Here is a 20,063-nt window from a genome sequence, read left to right as displayed (position 1 = left end):
TCCTCATCTTTAAAAGCACTTAGAATGCTTCCTTAACTAATAGTTCTTGGCTGAAGCAGAGATCACATCATATAGAGGGTAAGTGAATTAACATTTAATGTACACACAGTCAATGTGGTCACTTGGTGGAGGGGATCAGAAAAAAAATTTCTGGAGCATTTTCCACCTTATTGACCCTGCATTGTTTCGGCCTCTCCCAGATTACATGGCTGTGGGATCAGGGTGGTGGGGGGGGGGGGGGGGCGGTGGTGGGGAGCACACTGGCAGGAAGTATTCATTCACAATCAAATGTACCCTCTAAATCTTTTGTAGTGGGCAGGCAATTTGTTTAATTGCACGGGCCCTTTAAGATTTTATTTTGTGTGGTAACTTAAAGGGGCTGACTTGAACGCAGGAACTTTCCAGGTTGCTGCGTGTATGCACAGCATACAGGGAACATTGTTCACGACGGTCCAGGCATCAAGAGTGGCGGCCAGCTTGACGGAGCAGCTAGTCATTTTGGTATGTTTGTAATAAAAGATGTATGACTCAGTTCTAATCACTGAAACCCCAGGCTACTGTCTTCACTCACCCTTTTGTAACAGTGGTTGCTCATCTGCAGACGCTATGATGTTGAAATTGGTCTTTGGCTAAAGTGTAAGACAGGCAGATAGCCAACAGGCAGCCCATTTTATACCATGGCATATTTTCTTTTCCACTGATGCCAATGGGATGCCCATTCACGATCACCCAATTTCACCAAATTTTACCAAAGACCAATTCCACCCACTATGGCTCAGTGTGTCCTTGGGTCCAGTATCACTCAGCAGTTCAGAATGTTCAGAAAACCGGCAGGTTTCAGCGTACATTCAATGATCATTCTTTATATCAATCTTGCCCATGGTAGGAAGCAGTCCCCAGGCAAAGAGGAATGATGGGGCTGGGTGAGGTTTGGAGGAGTTGAAGCCAGGTGCAAAGTGCAATGTGAGCAGGAAGGGCTTCATTGGTGGGCTGGGGAGGGACCTGCTGCTAGTTCAGGGAGTGAAATAGCAGTGGCTGGGAAAGGGCTGTTGCAGGGAGGCTGGGAAACCTTGCTCCTCGGGCACTGTTGAAGTTGTTCTGCAAGCAGCCTGCCAGTGATAGACGGAGTGTCTGACACAGCAAAACTATCATCCCACAGCACATACAACAAAAGGCCACCATATTACCTGTGACATGGTGTTTCTAAACCCCTGTTAACTTTACAGAATTCACCGATAAGGAACAAACCAGTGTGACACCAGCAAACAGTACCTCGAGTATTGCTGAAACGAAGAGGATGGCTTCATCTGGGGAGAACACCTTAAATAACCCATCACAAGCAAGGAGAATGAACCTGGAAAAGAGATAACACATCACGCAATTGCCACTGCGGGAAGCACTGCTGCAGAAATGGTACTGATGATTTGCACTCGGACTAAACACAGCATGGAACATGGACAAACATACTTCGATTCAACTGTCTCTCTGGTTTTCCCCACTTCCCAGAGGGGGAACAGTTCCACAGGTGATGGATCCCCCTCCAGCACCTCAGTCACGTGGCCATTATTCATGTTTGAATGCTCACTAGTGAGTGCTGACAACTCTGTCATACATGAGTGAAGGTCAATTTTGTGCTTTTGCTTCCCCTCCTCTGACATTAAGGGGCAGATCCCTCAGAGTTGAGTTGGAGATTGGCAAGAAAGGAGCTAAGCACAGAATTTTCAGCTACAGTGACTGTCTGCTTTAAGTATATAAAGTGTTTAGAGGGGGGTAAATGGAAATGGCATGGAGTAACACCCTGCAGTTATTTCACAGCCATTTCTAACCTCGTTGTTAGAATCATTCCAGTAATGAAACATGCATGAGAAGGCAATAATGGAGTGAGTTAGGGCCAAAATCTAATCAAGGATTTTGGGCGAAGTGACAAATTCTGAAAGTGAAGTTAGGGTGATTTATACCCATTACAGAGACTTGGAGACAAGCTCACAGTCACAAGGCACTCTTTGGTTTGATTAGAAATGCAGTTCATGAACCACTTTAGTATTTTTTTGTCAAATATTCCTTCTTACAGGGTATGGTGATTGCTCAGACTCTCAGATGATGCAGACCATGACAATATTATGGAATGTTTATGAAGAGATAATCTGCAGTTGAGCAGCATACTCTATGGCTGGTAAACACATGTTTTGTATATTAAAAACGAACAGAATCAGATAATCAGATGCATTCAACATCAATCCGCTCACAATACGGCTAAGTTCAAGAATCTGATGATTGGGAAAAATCATAACGTAAACCAAACTCTGACCATAGACCACATCCTGTAACCAGAGTACGGAGTCGCTGCTATGCCTCAGTTATCTCCCATCCCTTGCCCCTCTGTAATTTGAACAGCCATTTCCTCCATATGCAATCTGCTCAATCTGAAACAGCAGTCACCGAAACATCAACAGGGTCCTGCCACAGCCCACTGTGAGATGGTTATCTGGCACTGCCTCACAAGCAGGTGAGTGAGTCCCATATTTACACTTTAATGCTAAACTCAATTGAATGAGCAACAGAAACAGATATTTGTCGAGCCTGTCACTATATATCATACGCTGTCATTAGGAAACCCAAAACAACTCGATGAGCATAACAAGGTGAGGAAATACAGGGCCGTGCTGATGGCTGGTCGAGACAGGCAGGATAAGGTAGGGCTCCCATCCATTCGCACTCTCCTTCTCAACCTCCCTCCAATAAAGAGATGGTGAAGTATCTCCTGATATCACAATTTCTCACTGCATATGCTACAAAGCACTAGCCATAGTTTACAAAGGGAATTAAAGGAGATGCAATATTTAAAGTGGATGGTAGACTTTCCTTTCTTCCCCTTCTTGAAAATGCAGTTCTTGAGTGTGTCATGGATGCCAGAACTCCTCTAGTAACTCACTCAAGTGAAACTGTTCACTTGTGGGCCTAGATGATGACTGTGGACAGGATATGTTATTGTAAAGGGCATCACAGCCAAGCTTGATCCTATTCCATGTAGTCTGATAGGGTATGGCAGTGTAGCGGCTATGGCCCTGAGGCTATAAGCTCAAATTCCTCCCAAGGCAAGTGGTGAAAATGAATTCAATAAATTAGGTCATTTCTAGGCTGACACTATTAGGAAAATGACTGTGGTAAAAATCCAACTAGATCACTGCCCTTCAGGGACGGGAACATGCCATCCTTACCTGATTCAATCTACATGTGAACGCAGTCCCATAATACATAGCTGACTCTTAATGCTCTCAGAAAGTGGCCTATCAAACCACTTAATAGTAGAAAAAACAAGGCGACTAGGGACGGGTACTAAATTTGGCCTTGGCAGAGTCACCCATATCCTGAGGAGAATTAGTTTTTAAAAACAGTTAAGTATTCAGGACAGCTGGGGTTGTGTGTGGGGGGGGGGGGGGGGGGGGTTGCGGGGGGAGAAACCTTGCTTTATTGTTTTTTCTTTTCTTTAGCCCAAAAGACTCTGAGGATATCTACTGATACTCACACCAGCTAATTCAGGACAACAGCTGGGACTGAAACTGGGACCTCTTCTGTGCGTGTCAGCTCTAATGCATGAAATACAAGTTTCAAAAGGAAATGTATGCTTTTTTTTTTGAATTAAGGGCTTTCTTGCAGTATGCAGAATCGCCAACCAACCGCCTGGGTTGTGACAATAAAACAAAAATCAGAAGGAGTTGGCTGCTCTTTCTTTTGTTTGAAATGATCATTCCCTGGTGGCATGAATGTTACCTGCCACATCATCCCCAGCTTGGATGCTGTCTGTGCCCTGTTGTAGGTTGGCATGGGCTGCTTCGTTACTGTATGAATTGTAAGCAGAGCTAATCATTGTGGAATCATCAGCAAATGGCCCTACTCCTAATCTTACAACAGAGGAAATGCCATTAATGAAGCAGCAAAGGAAGGCTGGACCGAGGACATTTCACTGAGGAACTCCTGCAATAATAATCTAACTACAAATAGCCTCCAACAACCAAGACCATCTTCCTTTGTGTCAGGTATAACTCCAGTCACCAGAGGATTTGACTTTACTTTTTCGAAGGATGCGTTGTTGTCAATGGCAGCTACTCTCACCATTCTTCTGGCCTTCAGCTCTTGCATCAATGCCTGAATCAAGGTTGTGTTGCCATCTGGAGCACAGTGATTATAGATATTTTAAAAAGAGTTAACAAAGTGAGCACTGGTCCTATCGAGAGGGAGTCTGAGGAATTAATAAGGGAAAATAAGTAGATGGCAGATGAATTGAACAGGTATTTTGCATCGGTCTTCACTATAGAGGATACAAGTAACATCCCAGAAATAGCTATAAGTCAGGAAATGGAAGGGAGGGAGGAACTCAAGAAAATTACAAATCACCAGGGAAGTGGTACTGAGCAAATTATTGGAGCTGTGGGCTGACAAGTCCCCGCATTCTGATGGACTTCATTCTAGGGTCCTAAAGGAAGTGGCTAGTGAGATAATTGATGCGTTGGTTTTAATTTTTCAAAATCTCCTAGATTTGGGGAAGGTTCCATTAGATTGGAAAATAGCAAATGTATTCAAAAAGGGAGGGAGACAGAAAGCAGAAAACTACAGGCCAGTTAACTTAACATCTGTTGTGGGGAAAATGTTAGAAGCTATTAAAGACATTTTAACATGGCACTTAGAAAAATTCATGGTAATCAGGTTGAGTCAAAATGAACATAAGAAATAGGAGCAGGAGTAGGCCATTCGGCCCCTCAAGCCTGCCCCGCCATTCAACAGGATCATGGCTGATCTGCCCCAGACCTCAACTCCTCTTTTGTGCCAGCTCCTCATAGCCCTCAACTCCCCAATATTTCAAAAATCTATCTACCTCCTCTTTAAATACTTTCAGTGATCTCGCTTCCACAACTCTCTGGGGTAGAAAATACCAGACATTCAGTTCCCTCTGCCAGAAGAAATTCCTTTGCATCTCAGTTTTAAATGAGTGTCCCCTTATTCTGTAACTGCGTCCGCTAGTTCGAGGTTCCCCACACTAGTGGAAAGATCTTCTCAACATCTACCCTGTCAAGCCCCCTCAGAATCTTGTACATTTCAATATCACCCCTCATTCTTCGAACCTCTAATGAATAAAGGCCTAACCTGTTCAGCCGTTCTTGATAAGTCAACCCCTTCATCCCAGGAATCAGCCTAGCGAATCTCTTTTGAACTTCCTCCAATGCCAGTATATCCTTTCTTAAATACGGGGACCAAAACTGTACACAGTACTCCAGCTGCGGCTTCACCAACATCCTGTACAGTTGTAACAAGACTTCCCTATTTTTAAACTCCAACCCCCTAGCAATAAAGGCCAAAATTCCATTTGCCTTCTTAATTACTTGCTGCACCTGCATGCTAACTTTGTGTTTCATGCACAAGAACACCCAGATCCCTCTGTGCTGCACTTTTTTGGAGTCTCTCTCCATTTAAATAATAGTCTGCCTTTTGATTCTTCCTACCAAAGTGCATGACCTCACACTTTCCTACAATAAACTCCATCTGCCAAGTTTTTGCCCACTCACACAACCTATCTATATCCCCTTGCAGATACCTTACGTCCTCATCACAATATGCCCTCCCACTATTTTTGTATCAGCAGCAAATTTGGATATATTACACTCTGCCCCCTCCTCCAAGTCATTAATATAGATTGTAAATAATTGAGGCCCTAGAACTGATCCTGTGGCACTCCACTAGTTACGTCTTTCCAACCTGCAAAAGACCCATTAATCCTGACTCTCTGTCTTCTGTGAGTTAACTAATCCTCAATCCATGCTAATACATTACCCCCAATACTGTGAGCTCCTATCTTGTGCAATAATCTTTTATGTAGCACCTTATTGCATGCCTCCCGGAAATCCAAATATACTACATCTACCAGTACCCCTTTATCAACTCTGTTTGTTATATCCTCAAAGAACTCTAGCAAATTTGTCAAACATGATTTCCCTTTCATAAAACCATGTTGACTCTGTTTGATTGTGTTAAGCTTTTCTAAATGTCCTGCTATTTCTTCCTTAATAATGGTCTTCAGCATTTTCCCAACGACCGATATTAGGCTGACTGGTCTATAGCTTCCTGCTTTTTGCCTCCCTCCCTTCTTGAACAGGAGCGTCACATTAGCAGTTTTCGAATCCGCTGGGACCCTCCCGAAGCGCAGTGAGTTCTGGACTATTTCGACCAATGCCTCCACTATCTCTGCAGCCATTTCCTTTAAAACCCTTGGATGTAGGCGATCAGGTCTAAATGGTTTTGTGAAAGGGAAATCATGTTTAACCAATTTATTTGAGTTCTTTGAAGAAGTAACATGTGCTGTGGATAAAGTGGAACCTGTGGATGTACTGTACATAGATTTACAGAAGGCATTTGATAAGGTGCCACAACAAAGGTTATTGCGGAAAATAAAAGCTCATGGTACAGGGGGTAACATTTTGGCATGGATAGAAGATTGGCTAGCTAACAGGAAACAGAGAGTAGGCATAAAAGGGTCATTTTCTGGTCGGCAAGGTGTAACCAGTGGCGTGCTGCAGGGATCAGTGCTGGGGCCTCAACTTTTTACAATTTATATAAATGATTTGGTTGAAGGGACCAAAGGTATGGCGGCTAAATTTGCTGATGACACAAAGATAGGTAGGAAAATAAGTTGTGAAGAGGACATAAGGAGGGCACAAAGGAATCTAGATAGGTTAAGTGAGCGGGCAAAGATCTGGCAAATGGCGTATAATGTGGGAAAATGTGCAATTGTCCATTTTGGCAGGAAGAAAAAAAACAAGCATATTATTTAAATGGTGAGAGATTGCAGAGCTGTGAGATGCAGCAGGATCTGGGTGCCCTAGTGCATGAATCGCTCAAGGTTAGTATGCAGGTACAGCAAGTAATTAGGAAAGCGAATAGAATGTTATCGTTTATTGCAAGGGGAAGTGAATACAAAAGTAGGGAGGTTATGCTTTAGTTATACAGGTCATTGGTGAGACCATATCTGGAGTACTGTGTACAGTACCAGTCTCCTTATTTAAAGAAGGCTGTAAATGCGTTGGAAGCAGTGCAGAGAAGGTTAACTAGACTAATACCTGGAATGAGTGGGTTGTCTTATGAGGAAAGGTTGTAGGCTAGGATTGCATCTGCTGCAGTTTAGAAGAGTAAGAGGTGACTTGATTGAAACATACAAGAGGGGTCTTGACAGGGTGGACGTGGAAACGATATTTCTCCTTGTGGGAGATTCTAGAACTAGGGGTTACTATTTAAAAATAAGGGGTAGCCCATTTAAGACAAAGATGAGGAGAATTTTTTTCTCTCAGAGGGTTGTGAGTCTTTGGAACTCTCTTCCTCAAAAGGCAGTGGAAGCAGAATCTTTAAATATTTTTAAGGCAGAGGTAGATAGATTCTTGATAAGCAAGGGAGCGAAAGGTTATCGGGGTAGGCAGGGATGTGAAGTCGAGGTTACAATCAGATCAGCCAAGATCTTATTGAATGGAAGACCAGGCTCGAGGGGCTGACTGGCCGACTCCTTCTCCTAATTCATATGTTCGACTCTTCGGGCATCCAAACTAAGCTTCAGTGACCAGGTTATTAGTGAGTAGGCATTGTTTGATGACATTATAAATGACACTTCCATCAGTTTACTGATGATAGGGAGGAGGGCCAGAAGGCAGTAATTGGCCAGGTTAGACCAATCCTGCTCTTTATGGTTGAACATGTCTGGGTAGATGCCAATGTCATAGCTGTACGTGAAGAGTTTGGCTGAAGTGTGTTCCTGGTTCTGGTACACAAGTCTCAGTACTATAACAGGATATCAAAACAGAGTACAGACTGCACGTAGATTGTGGAGATACGAGTTTGGTGAGTGGGGATTTTCAGTGTCAGTATCTTTCTTAAAATCTGGTCTGCAGTTAGCATTTAACTGAAGTTTACCCTTAAATAAAGTGAAGTTAGTTAAGAAAGTAAAGAAAGTTTCTTCCTGTCTTAGGCAGGGGTTAAAAAGCTCTACTGCAGAGTAGCAGATTAGTTAAGTAGCTAACCAGTCCAATCTGGCTGCTGTAGTTTCAGCTCCAAAAAGTATAAATACAGAGGTCTGGGTGCAGCCTGCAAAAGGCATGCAGATTGTGGAGATATGTGTTTGGTGAGTGGGGAGTTCGGTGAAGGGTGGAGGGAAAAAAGGTGCTTTTTTCCCCCTACACATTTTAACCCTCCAGCATTTGGTTCTTACTTCGGTGCAGTGGAAGGAGCTGGTTGGTGAGTAACTGGTAAGCTATTCTACTTATAATTAATAATCTGTAAAGTTAAGGTATGGCAGGGCAGCTTGGTCGACTGGAATGGACAGCTTGTGGCAAATGGGAAGTCATGGATGCACCACGTGTCGTAGACAAACACATCTGCAGGAAGTGTCACCTGCTGCACAAGCTTGAGCTTCGGGTTTTGGAACTCAAATGGCAGCCAGAGTCACTGTGGTGCATCGGCGAGGCAGAGAACTACGTGGATAGCATGTTTAGGGAGGTGGTCACACTGCAGGTTAAGAGCAAGCAGGCAGATAGGGAATGAGTGATCGCCAGGCAGGTAGTGCAGGAGTTCCCGGAGAGGATCTCACTCGCTAATTGGTTTTCCATTTTGGACACTGGTGAGGGTGATGTTCCTCAGAGGAGTACAGACAGAGCCAAGTTTGTGACACCACAGGTGGCTCAACTGCACAGGCGGGGAGGAAGAAGAGTGGAAGAGCAGTAGTGATAGGGGATTAGTTAGTTAGTGGAACAGACAGGCATTTCTGCAGCCGTAGATGTGACTCCAGGATGGTGTGTTGCCTCCCTGGTGCCAGAGTCAAGGATGTCACAGAGTGGCTACAGGACATTCTTCTGAGGGAGGGTGAACAGGCAGATGTCGTGGTCCATGTTGGCTCCAATGACATAGGTAGGAAGGGGGATGAACTCCTGAAAGCAGATTTTAGGGAGCTAGGAAGGAGGACCTTAAAAGCTGTAATCTCAGGATTACTCCCAATCCCATGTGCGAGTGAGCAAAGGAATAGGAGAATTGAGTGATTGAACACTTTCTAAAAAATTCATTCATGGGATGTGGGCGTTGCTGGCTAGGCTAGTATTTATTGCCCATCCCGAATTGCTCTCGAGAAGGTGGTGCTGAAACGCTGCAGTCCATGTGGGATAAGTACACCCACAGTGCTGTGAGGAAGGGAGTTCCAGGATTTTGACCCAGGAACAGTGAAGGAACCGCGATATAGCTCCAAGTAAGGATGGTGTGCGGCTTGGAGGGGAACTTGCAGGTGTTCCCATGCATCTGCTGCCCTTGGCCTTCTAGGTGGCAGAGGTCGTGGGTTTGGAAGGCGCTGTCTAAGAAGCCTTGACGCACTGCTGCAGTGCATCCTAAAGATGGTACGCACTGCTGCCACTGTGCGTCAGTGGTGGAGGGAGTGAATGTTTGTGAATGAGGTGCCAATCAAGCAGGCTGCTTTGTCCTGGATGGTGTCAAGCTTCTTGAGTGTTGTTGGAGCTGCACTCATCCAAACAAGTGGAGATATTCCATCACACTGTTGACTTGTGCCTTGCAGATGGTGCACAGGCTTTGGGGAGTTACTCTCATCAGGATTCCTAGCCTCTAAACCCGTTAGCCTAGGTATTTATATGGCTACTCCAGTTCAGTTTCTGGTCAATGGTAACCCCTAGGATGTTGATAATGGGGGATTCAGCAATGGGAATGCCATTGAATGTCATGGGGAGATGGTTAGATTCTCCCTTGTTGGAGATGGTCATTGCCTGGCACTTGTGTGGCATGAATGTTACTTGCCACTTATCAGCCCAAGCCTGGATATTGTCCAGGTCTTGCTGCATTTCTACACTGACTGCTTCCGTATTGGAGGAGTCGCGAATGATGTTGAACATTCTGCAATCATCAGCGAACATCCCACTTCTGACCTTATGACTGAAGGAACATCATTGATGAAGCAGCTGAAGATGGTTGGGCCTAGGACACTATCCTGAGGAACTCCTGCAGTGATGTCCTGAAGCTGAGATGATTGACCTCCAACAACCATAATCATCTTCCTTTGCGCTAGGTACGACTCCAACCAGCAGTTTTTTCCCCCCAATTCCCACTGACTTCAGTTTTGCTAGGGTTCCTTGATGCCTCTCGGTCAAATGCTGCCTTGATGTCAAAGGCAGTCACTCTCAATTGACCTCCAGTTCAGCTCTTTGGCCATGCTCGAACCAAGGCTGTAATAAGGTCAGGAGCAGAGTGGCCCTGGACGAACCCAAACTGAGCATCACTGAGCAGGTTATTGCTAAGCAAGTGCTGCTTGATAGCATTGTCGACAAAACCTTCCATTACTTTACTGATGATCGAGAGTAGACTGATGGGGCGGTAAATGGCCAGTTTGGATTTGTCCTGCTTTTTGTGTACAGGACATACCTGGGCAATTTTCCACATTGCCAGGTAGATGTAGCTGTATTGGAACAGCTTGGCTAGGCGCGCGGCAAGTTCTGGAGCACAAGTCTTCAGTACTATTGCCGGAATATTGTCAGGGACCATAGCCTTTGCAGTGTCCAGTGCCTTCAGTCGTTTCTTGATATCATGCGGAGTGAATCAAATTGGCTGAAGACTGGCATCTGCGAGGAGGAATATAGTAGGAATATACTTATCAGAGTACTCTGAAATATTCTCTTGAATGTCTGCCACTGCTTCTCTATTGATCTATCTCCTAGCCTAGTAACCCAGAACATGAAAAGAGACTGGCAGCTAGCATTAAAGGGAATCCCAAAGTTTTCTATAGACATATAAATAGTAAAACGGTGGTGAAAGGAGGAGTGGGGCCGATTAGGGAGGGACCATAAAGGGGATTTACACATGAGGCAGAGGGCAAAGCTGAGGTATTAAATGAATACTTTGCATCTGGCTTTACCAAGGAAAGAAGATGTAACCCAGGCAATGGTGAAACAGGAGGTAAGTCAGACACTAGAAGGGTTTAAAATTAATAAAGAGGAAGTATTAGATAGGCTGTCGATACTTAAAGTGGATAAAGAAGCAGGGCCGGATGAGATGCATCCAAGGATACTGAGGGAAGTGAGGGTGAAAATTGCAGAGGCACTGGCCATAATCTTTCAGTCTTCCTTAGACCCGGGGGTGTTGTCAGAGGTCTGAAGAACTGCAAACGTTACACCCTTGTTCAAAAAAAGCATGTAAAGATAAGCCCAGCAACTAGAGGCCAGTCAGTTCAACTTCAGTGGTGCAGAAACTTCTAGAAAAAAATAATTCGGGATAAAACTAATAGTCACGTAGACAAAAAGGGTTTAATTAAAGGAAAGAAAGCATGGATTTCTTGAGGGAAAATCATGTTTGACTAATTTGCTGGAGTTTTTTTGAGAAGGTAATAGAGATGGTTGATGAGTGCAATGCTGTTGATGTGGTGTACATGGACTTTCAAAAGGCGTTTGATACAGTGCTACACAACAGACTTGTGAGCAAGGTTATAGCTCATGGAATAAAAGGGATGGGAGCAACATGAATATGGAATTGGCTGAGTGACAAGAAAAAAAGTAGTGGTTAATGGATGCTTTTTGGACTGGAGGACGGTTTGTACTGAAGTACCCCAGGGGTCAGTGTTGGAACCCTTGCTTTTCCTGATATATATTAATGACCTAGACCTTGGTGTAGAGGGCACAATTTCAAAGCCAGCAGATGATACAAAACTTGGAAGCATTGGGAACTGTGAGGAGGATAGTGTAGAGCTCCAAAAGCACAGACAAGTTGGTGGAATGGGTAGACAGCTGGCAGATGAAGTTCAATGCAGAGAAATGTGAAATAATTCATTTTGGTAGGAAGAACATGAAGAGACAATATAAAATAAAGGGTAGAACTCTAAAGGGGGTGCAGGAGCAGGGGTACCTGGGTGTATATGTGCATAAGTCATTAAAGGTGACAGGACTTTGATTTGAGGAAAACATTTTTCACCCAGTGGATGGAATCTGGAACGCACTGCCTGAAGAGGTGGTGGAGGCAGGAACCCTCAACATTTAAGTAGTATTTAGGTGAGCACTTGAAATGCTGTATCATACAATATACCATAGCATACAAGGCTGGGGGCCAAGTGCAGGAATATGGGATTAGAATAGTTGGGTACTGGATGGCTGGCACAGAGACAATGGGCCAAAGGGCCTGTTTCTGTGCTGTAAAACTCTATGACAGGTTGAAAGAGCTGTTAATAAAGCATACAGTATCCTGGGCTTTATTAATAGGGGCATAGCGTACAAGAGAAAGGAAGTTATGTTAAACTTGTATAAGATACTAGTTCAGCCTAAGCTGGAGTACTGCATCCCGTTCTGGGCGCTGCACTTTAGGAAAGACGTGAGGGCACTGGAGAAAGTACAGAAAAGATTCACGACAATAGTTCCACGGATGAGGAACTTCAGGAATAAAAATAGATTGGAGAGGTTAGGGCTGTTTTCCTTGGAGAAGAGAGGCAGTGGGGTGATTTGATAGAGATATCAAAATCAACTTGGTAAGAGAAGCAAAATTGACATGAGGAAAAACGCTTGCATGCAGTGAGTGGTTAAGGTCTGGAATGCACTGCCTGACAGTGTGGTGGAGGCAGGTTAAATTGAAGCATTCCAAAGGGAATTAAACTGTTATATGAAAATGAAGAATGTGCAGGGTTATGGAGAGAAGGTGGGGGAATGGAATAGAGTGAACTCTTTCGGAGAGCCGCTGCAGACAGATGGACCGAATGGCCTCTCTCTGCACTGTAACAATTCTGTTATTCTGTGACATTATCAGGGCCCCCGAGAGCAATCCCCATCCTCAAACACTGTGGTATCTAGCATGTGAGTGTAAAAGCCAAGACTGAAATGTTTGCCAGGGGTCGTAACCTAAAGTGCCTATCTTTGCATTTGATCTTACTTGGTCTCCTCCTGATGACCCACCAGATGACCCAGTGCCCTGACAATTTGGTCTATTCCAAGTGACATTAAGAAATGACTGAGTGCTAAGTATTCTTTTTCCTCTACTCCTTACCCCAATTTTAATCACAACCAGTGATTCACAGTTATAACTTATATCTCTTCACATGTGACTTTGAAGCAATGCTTGCGCTTAGAGCAAACCTGGCACTGTGATTTTGCCAGTCTGACCAGGAAGGCTGGTACAACCCAGTAAAATGGTAACAACGACCTGTGATAATGTCAGGCCACCAGCATCCAGCTGTCATTGAGTTTGTGCGAAGCTCCTTTGTGCGATTGTTCCAACAGTAAAGATATTGCTTTATTTACTTCACCCAGTTGCCTTTGCCTGTACTTTCGCTTTCAAAATTGATCCCACAAACAAAATGGGGTGCTAATTATTGCTTTGGATGTATGGAGTCTGGGATGTCCATTTGCGTTTTGTATTTGATGCAGGTGCTTATGAACAATTATTTTTTAGAAAAATTAATTTATATCATTAAAAATGTTTTAAGATGTTTGATTGCAAATGTGTGCAAATCCAAATCAGATTAAGGAAATTATCTCAGACCAGTGAGGTATTGGTATGTCTGGGGTTGAAAGATTAAACCCTTATCAGATGTTTTGCAGCTTTGATACACTGCGATAAGAAATTATTCAATTTCTAAACCAGCTTCAACCATCCCATCTATATCCAAGGTGTTCACTCAGGCTGCTACTGGTAATCTACAAACTCTATACTCACCCACGATGGTCACAACTGCCACATCTCTGGATAGACTTGAACTTATATCACATGAATTTGAATTGGTGGCATTGGGCATCATGGAGTATCGGGGCCAAGAGTACTCTAAAATAAATTCCCAGTCCCGGAAACAGTATACTGTGAAGGGAAGGGGCTGAATGACAGGTGCCCATTTACTTTTCAGCACTGGGTGGGACAGTGGGTCAGACACTGTCCTCTCACTCTGGGACTGCGTGGTCAGACACTTGCAGCTCTTCCCAGTCCTACTGCATGTACGCCGATCATAACGTTAGAGACACTGCAGATGTTTTGCACAGGTCCTTGTTAAATTTTTTGGGGCTGAAATTGCTCAGATGGATTACCCACAGGGGAAGCAGAAATTTCAGGCACAGCCAGATTTCGCTGGGTTTCCACACCAGGCATACCACATCCCAAATTTGGAATGACAGAGCAGCAAGTACATCTCCCGCCCACTCCCCTTTCATCTACGAAAGATTCAGGCTATCGCAGGGATTGCACTCATTACATCTTCCCTCAGTCCCAAACATCTCAGGGGAGAAAGGGAATCAAATCTCTAACCCCTGACCCATTATAAGGCTCCCTTATCAGAAAGGCAAGGTGTCTCTTGATATTCCTACCTTTTTCACGCTGGGTGTCTCTACAAGTGCAGGCTGCCACCATATACCATGATATTGGCTTTTTTTCTTTGTGTCAAGAACAGATTCACTCTCATAAAATGTCCCAGCTGGTTTGGATACAAAAAATGTTTTGTCTAGCCAGGTACCCAAGTGTGCAGGTCAAGCCATTCAGTTCAAAGATAGCCCCTATTCAAGTTTTGCATGTATGTAATTTGACTTTCTGAATTTAATATATTTGCATTTCCTTTGTTCCAGTCAAATTTTGAAAAAATGTTTCTCAGCCTATCTTATTCAATTTAGTAGCACACCCAAAGATGTCAGAAACAGATCAGCCAGAGAAACAATCAATAGTAAACTGCCATGCAAAATTAATATTCAGGGACTTTGGGTCAGTTCCTGTTCATATCAGTGTAACCTACGCAACCTGTTATTCCCCATCTTCTGATGAAGGTGAGTTAAGCCTGTAACTACTCTAATTCTACATTGCAATTGCTTCTGTTCACTTATCCATCTATGGTTAATAGATACACTTGACTGTGCTTTGGGCTATAAAATGTCAAGTGAAACATTTATTCTAATGCCTTCTCAAGTTGAGGAAAGTCGTATGAAGGCACGTGAAACAATCAGTAAGCCAAAAATACAAGGACGAGAGTTTTCTTATCGATCTCAGAGCTCAACACAAATGACCTGGATATTGGGCAAGTAAGGCATATTCCAATTTATCGGGAGCACAAAAGGTGTTTGCGTAGATGGTGGACTCAAGAAAGTTTCCTGGAATTAAAACTCAAAAATCTGGAATTGCCTTCACTACCTTTTACTGGCCAGATTTGTACCCAAGCCCTTGAAGTGAAAGGCCAATGTTTAACACAACCCTGAGTAATGCCAGCATTAAACAGCAGTATCCATCTTATAGCATTAACTAACCATTCCACCATACCTGTCATTACGTGTTAACTGACAGCGCCTAATGTCCGGTATTGATATCACTCCACAGTGCTTGTACTGTCCATCTCCAATCGAGCGCGACACCTCCAGCACACCCATCACACGACCATCCCTGTGCGGACAAAAATCAATGAATCAGCCTATGCTCAATAAACACAAAATGAGCAAGTTACACGACAAGAAATCTGCTTAATGTCACAGCTGTTAGTTATCATGCTTGCAATGTCCCTTAGCCTGGTACTTAGGGCAGCCTCTCTCAGGGACTCAGACCACCCAATCTGCAGGGTTGATTCCCAGACTGAGCAATCCTGGTGAGAAGTGACATCAGCATGGAAAATTCATCATTAAGTCATGGGCTTTAAACTGGTGGCAGAAAATCAGGGACTGCAGAGCACAATTTCCTGACTGGCATTCTGAGTGCTCAAGTGGTGAATCAGCCCTTCTATCTTATCTTCATCAGTGACCTGGTTGATGCTATCAAAATTGTTCTCTTTGCTGATGGCACTAGCTTCTGCAGAAAGTGGTTACTTCCCCAGATGAAAGTCAAGTGGGGCCAAATCATCTCAGGAACCGAGCCATGGGAAGATCAATGCTGTGACACATTTAGCTATGAGAAGACGAAATGATTAGGATGTTAACAACCCACTTCTACTCTAAAGATAGGAAACTCTCCTTAAAACTTTCTGGCTTGATGTTTATACCTGCAGGGGGGTAGACAAACACTGAGCACAGGTGGAAATCTCAAGAAACCTTAACACTCCTCATCATTGACAACTTCTGGATTCCACAAAGTCTCCATGTGGACAGAAATAGGATACTGTAGCTCTGTAAGTCAGGCTACAGATAGGCTGAAGATTATGCTGAGATATTGGTCAGGCCATATTTGGAGCACCAAGTTTAATCCTCCCCCCAAATATAGACCATTGAGGAGGTGCAGAGAGCAGCAAGTCTGCAACCACAGGCACTTGAGAACCCAAATATTATCCCAGAAACCCATGAACTTTTAAGTGTGCTTCGTCTGTGCAGATTAGACAATCAGATGCAAGAGAAACAAGATAAGGCATCTTCAGTGGTTCCTGAAACTGATAACTTGAACTTAAACGGCAAGTTTTAGACCATTTATATTCTGGAGATTTCAGCATCCACCTCATACACCAGGCCTCAGAGCTTCAAAGTAAAGAGATGGATCACTATTGCCTGGGTTAAAATGCCAAATTAGTAAGTTACAAAGAATCAGAACTTTCTAACGATTGAGGAAATGGGCTGTGGGATGGTGGAGTTTTGGCTCCTCCTACTGGGGGGGAAAAGAGGACAGGAAAGTTGGGTAATACACAGCAAAACTCAAGCTCCTGTGGAAGGAGGGAGATATAAAAAGATGACTTGTATTGTAAGATAGTCACCACTAATCCAATAAGGAATCCAGGACAAACTTCTTTACTCAGAGTGATGAAGTGGCACTCACTTCCACAAGGAGTGGTTGAGATGAATAGCTTAGAAGCACTTAAGAGGAAGCTATACAAGTACATGAGGGAGAAAGAAATAGAAGGATATGGTGATAGGGCAAGATGAAACTAATGTGGGAGGAGGCTTGTGTGCAGCATAAACACCAAGATGCGCCAGATGGGCTGAACGGCCTGCTCCTGTGCCATAAAATTGTGTGTCATCATTGTAACTGGCTATTATAAAATTAGTCTTGTGCTACACACAACTGTGTTTGCGGCTGGTGTGGAAGAAGTTGATGAATGTTTAAATGGCAGACTGTTTTGTCAGCATGTAATAAATGCTGGGTGTACACTGCACTATGCAAAGTCTTCTATTCCCCCAGCACTGATATCCCTCAGCTTGACGAACCTATCACTAAAAAGTTAAACCTAATAAAGAATCTACTTCTGTGAGAGGCCCTGTAAAAAAAAAAAGTACCATTGTACATCAGTGGGGAGATTCACTGGCTTTGCTACTGAGTTTACTGGAGCTGGAAGCCTTTCTGCTATGTAAGGTTAATTGAAAAAGTAAATTTTAGGATAAATAACGAATCAAGGGTGGGACCTGGATCCTGAACTACTGCAAAAGCCCCAGTGTTAGTCACCATGTAGGTAGTTAAGTTTATAGTTCAGGACAGGAACTGCAGGAAACTGGCTCATCCGGAAATAGATACCAAATAAACAGTCTGACAACACAGAGGCGGCAGAGGGATTTAGAGAGGTGGCACAAAGGTAGTGCTGGGTCTTGTCAGTGTACAGGTGGAAATCTAGTTGTGGAGGATGAAGTTGTGGTGGAGATATTAAATAAATTTGTTACTTTTTACAAATGATGGAAGAAGTGAGAATATAGGTTCATGGAGTAAGATGTTCGTAAGAGGAGGTTAAATAGAGGTTTTTAAAATTAAGAACTTTTTTTTTTATTTATTCATTCATTCATGGGATGTGCACATTGCTAGCTACGCCAGCATTTATTGTCCATAACTAATTGCCCTTGAGAAGGTAGTGGTGAGCTGCCTTCTTGAACTGCTGCAGCCCTTGGGGTGTAGGTACACCCACATTACTGTCAGGAAGGACAGTGACAGTGAAGGAGCAGCGATTTAGTTCCAAGTCAGGATGGTGTGTGACTTGGAGGGGAATTTGCAGGTGGTGGTGTTCGCATGCATTTGCCGCCCTTGTCCTTCTAGGCGGTAGGTGCTGTCGCAGGTTTGGAAGGTGCTGTTGAAGGAGCTTTGTTGAGTTGCTGCAGTGCATCTTGTATGTGGTACACACTGCTACCACTGTGTGTCGATGGTGGAGGGACTGAATGTTGAAGGTGCTGGATGGGGTGCTAATCAAGTGGGATACTTTGTCCTGGATGGTGTCGAGTTCTTGAGTGTTGCTGGCGCTGCACCAATCCAGGCAAGTGGAGAGTATTCCATCACACTCCTGACTTGTGTCTTGTAGATGGTGGACAAGTTTTGGGGAGTCAGGTGGTGATTTACTTGCCGCAGAATTCCCAGCCTCTGACCCGCTCTTATGGGCACAGTACTTATGTGGCTTGTCCAATTCAGTTTCTGGTCAATGGTAACCACTAGGATGTCGATATTGGGGGATTCAACAATGGTAATGCAATTGAACATCAAGGGGAGACAACTAGATTCTCTAGTGTTTGAGATGGTCATTTCCTGGCACGAATGTTGCTTGCCACTTATCATCTCAAGCCTAGATATTGTCCATGTCTTGCTGCAAATGGACAAGGGCTGCTTCAGTATCTGAGGAGTCGCGAATGATGCTGAACATTGCACAATCAGCAGCGAACATCCCCATTCTGACCTTATGATTGAAGGAAAATCATTGATGAAGCAACTGAAGATGGTTGGGCCTAGGACACTACCCTGAGGAACTCCTGCAGTGTTGTCCTGGGACTGAGATGATTGACCTCCAACAAGCACAACCATCTTCCTTTCTGCTCGGTATGACTCCAACCAGCGGACAGTTTTCCCGATTCCCATTGTCTCCAGTTTTGCTCAGGCTCCTTGATGCCACACTCGGTCAAATGCTGCCTTGAAGTTAAGGGCAGTCACTTTCACCTTGAGTTCAGCTCTTTTGTCCATGTTTGGACAAAGGCTGTAATGAAGTCAGGAGCTGAGTGGCCCTGGCGAAACCCAAACTGAGTGCGACTGAGCAGGTTATAGTTGAGCAAGTGCCGCTTGATAGCACTTTTGACGACCCCTTCCACCACTTTGCTGATGATCGAGAGTAGACTGATAGGGTGGTACTTGGTAAGGTTGTATTTGTCCTGCTTTTTGTGGACAGGAGATACTTGGGCAGTTTTCCACACTGCCGGGTCGATGCTAGTGTCGTAGCTGTACTAGAACAGCTTGGCTAGTTACACGGCTACTCCTGGAGGACAAGACTTAAGTACTATTGCCGGAATGTTATCAAGAACAATAGCCTTTTCAGTATCGAGTGCCTTCGGCCGTTTCTGGATATCACTTGGAGTGAATGGCTTGGCTGAAGATTGGCATCTGTGATTCTGAGGACCTCAGGTGGTGAATGGGAAAGATTATGTTGTCAGGTTAGGAAGGCAGTGATCAGGAGTCAACAATTTTAAGCAGCTACAGAAACGAGAGGAGAGTTTTAGAGAAGTTTTTTTCGTGCTGTTAAGTGCATGAAATACTTTGCCAAAGGGAACAGTTGAGTAACTGAACCTTTGCTTCTTCTTAGGGAAGAGTAGATAACATTTGAAGAGGAGGAAGATACAGGGCTATCGGGAGAGAGAACAGTGGGATGAATTTAAGTTTGCTTTCCCAAAAACCCTATGGGCTAAATGGCCCCTTTCTGTGTTGTAAACTGTTATAGTTCTAATTTCTAGGAACTGCTGATGTTTAAAAGGTTTGCAAAGTTCTAAGATTCCAACATTGATCAGTTTGTACTCTGAATCCCAAAATCTCTCACAATTTAACGAAACACTCAGTCCTAATCCTAGTTTACCTTTACCAGCTGGTTCCTACAGTGACACTAAAGGAAACTCATTCCACCATTTCACTGCATTTAACACTATTAGTTGCCTCTTGTCACCAAATCCAGAGACACCGATTTAGAAAACAGAGAATCATTCATGTGCGCATGCATGGAGCATCTAGGTTTCTGCACCTTCAGGATTGTACTACACCACATAATGCGAAACCTCGGAGTACACTATAACCTGGCATACTGAACTAGCAATGCAGATTTGGTGAGAAGACAGATTGCACTGCCCATCTTTCTTTCCTTGTGCAGCTGTTATTGACTGAGGATCATA

General features: G+C 43.9%; 1 protein-coding gene across 13 annotated transcripts in view; it reads right to left on the bottom strand.

Moving 5' to 3' along the window:
* ilkap (integrin-linked kinase-associated serine/threonine phosphatase) overlaps positions 1–20,063 on the bottom strand; it is a 57,316-nt gene that overhangs the window by 6,093 nt on the left and 31,160 nt on the right. For all 13 annotated transcript variants that reach the window (XM_068041906.1, XM_068041917.1, XM_068041918.1 and 10 more), the window contains 2 exons: positions 15,292–15,411; positions 1,273–1,354 (listed from right to left, as the gene is read on the bottom strand). In XM_068041906.1, the coding sequence (XP_067898007.1) occupies positions 1,273–1,354; positions 15,292–15,411 (202 nt within the window). The remainder of the gene's footprint in view (positions 1–1,272; positions 1,355–15,291; positions 15,412–20,063) is intronic.

This window comes from Heterodontus francisci, chromosome 11 (assembly GCF_036365525.1).
Source record: "Heterodontus francisci isolate sHetFra1 chromosome 11, sHetFra1.hap1, whole genome shotgun sequence".
Taxonomy (NCBI): domain Eukaryota; kingdom Metazoa; phylum Chordata; class Chondrichthyes; order Heterodontiformes; family Heterodontidae; genus Heterodontus; species Heterodontus francisci.
Note: the sequence above shows the minus strand (reverse complement) of the source record. Positions and strands in the feature narration are given on the sequence as shown.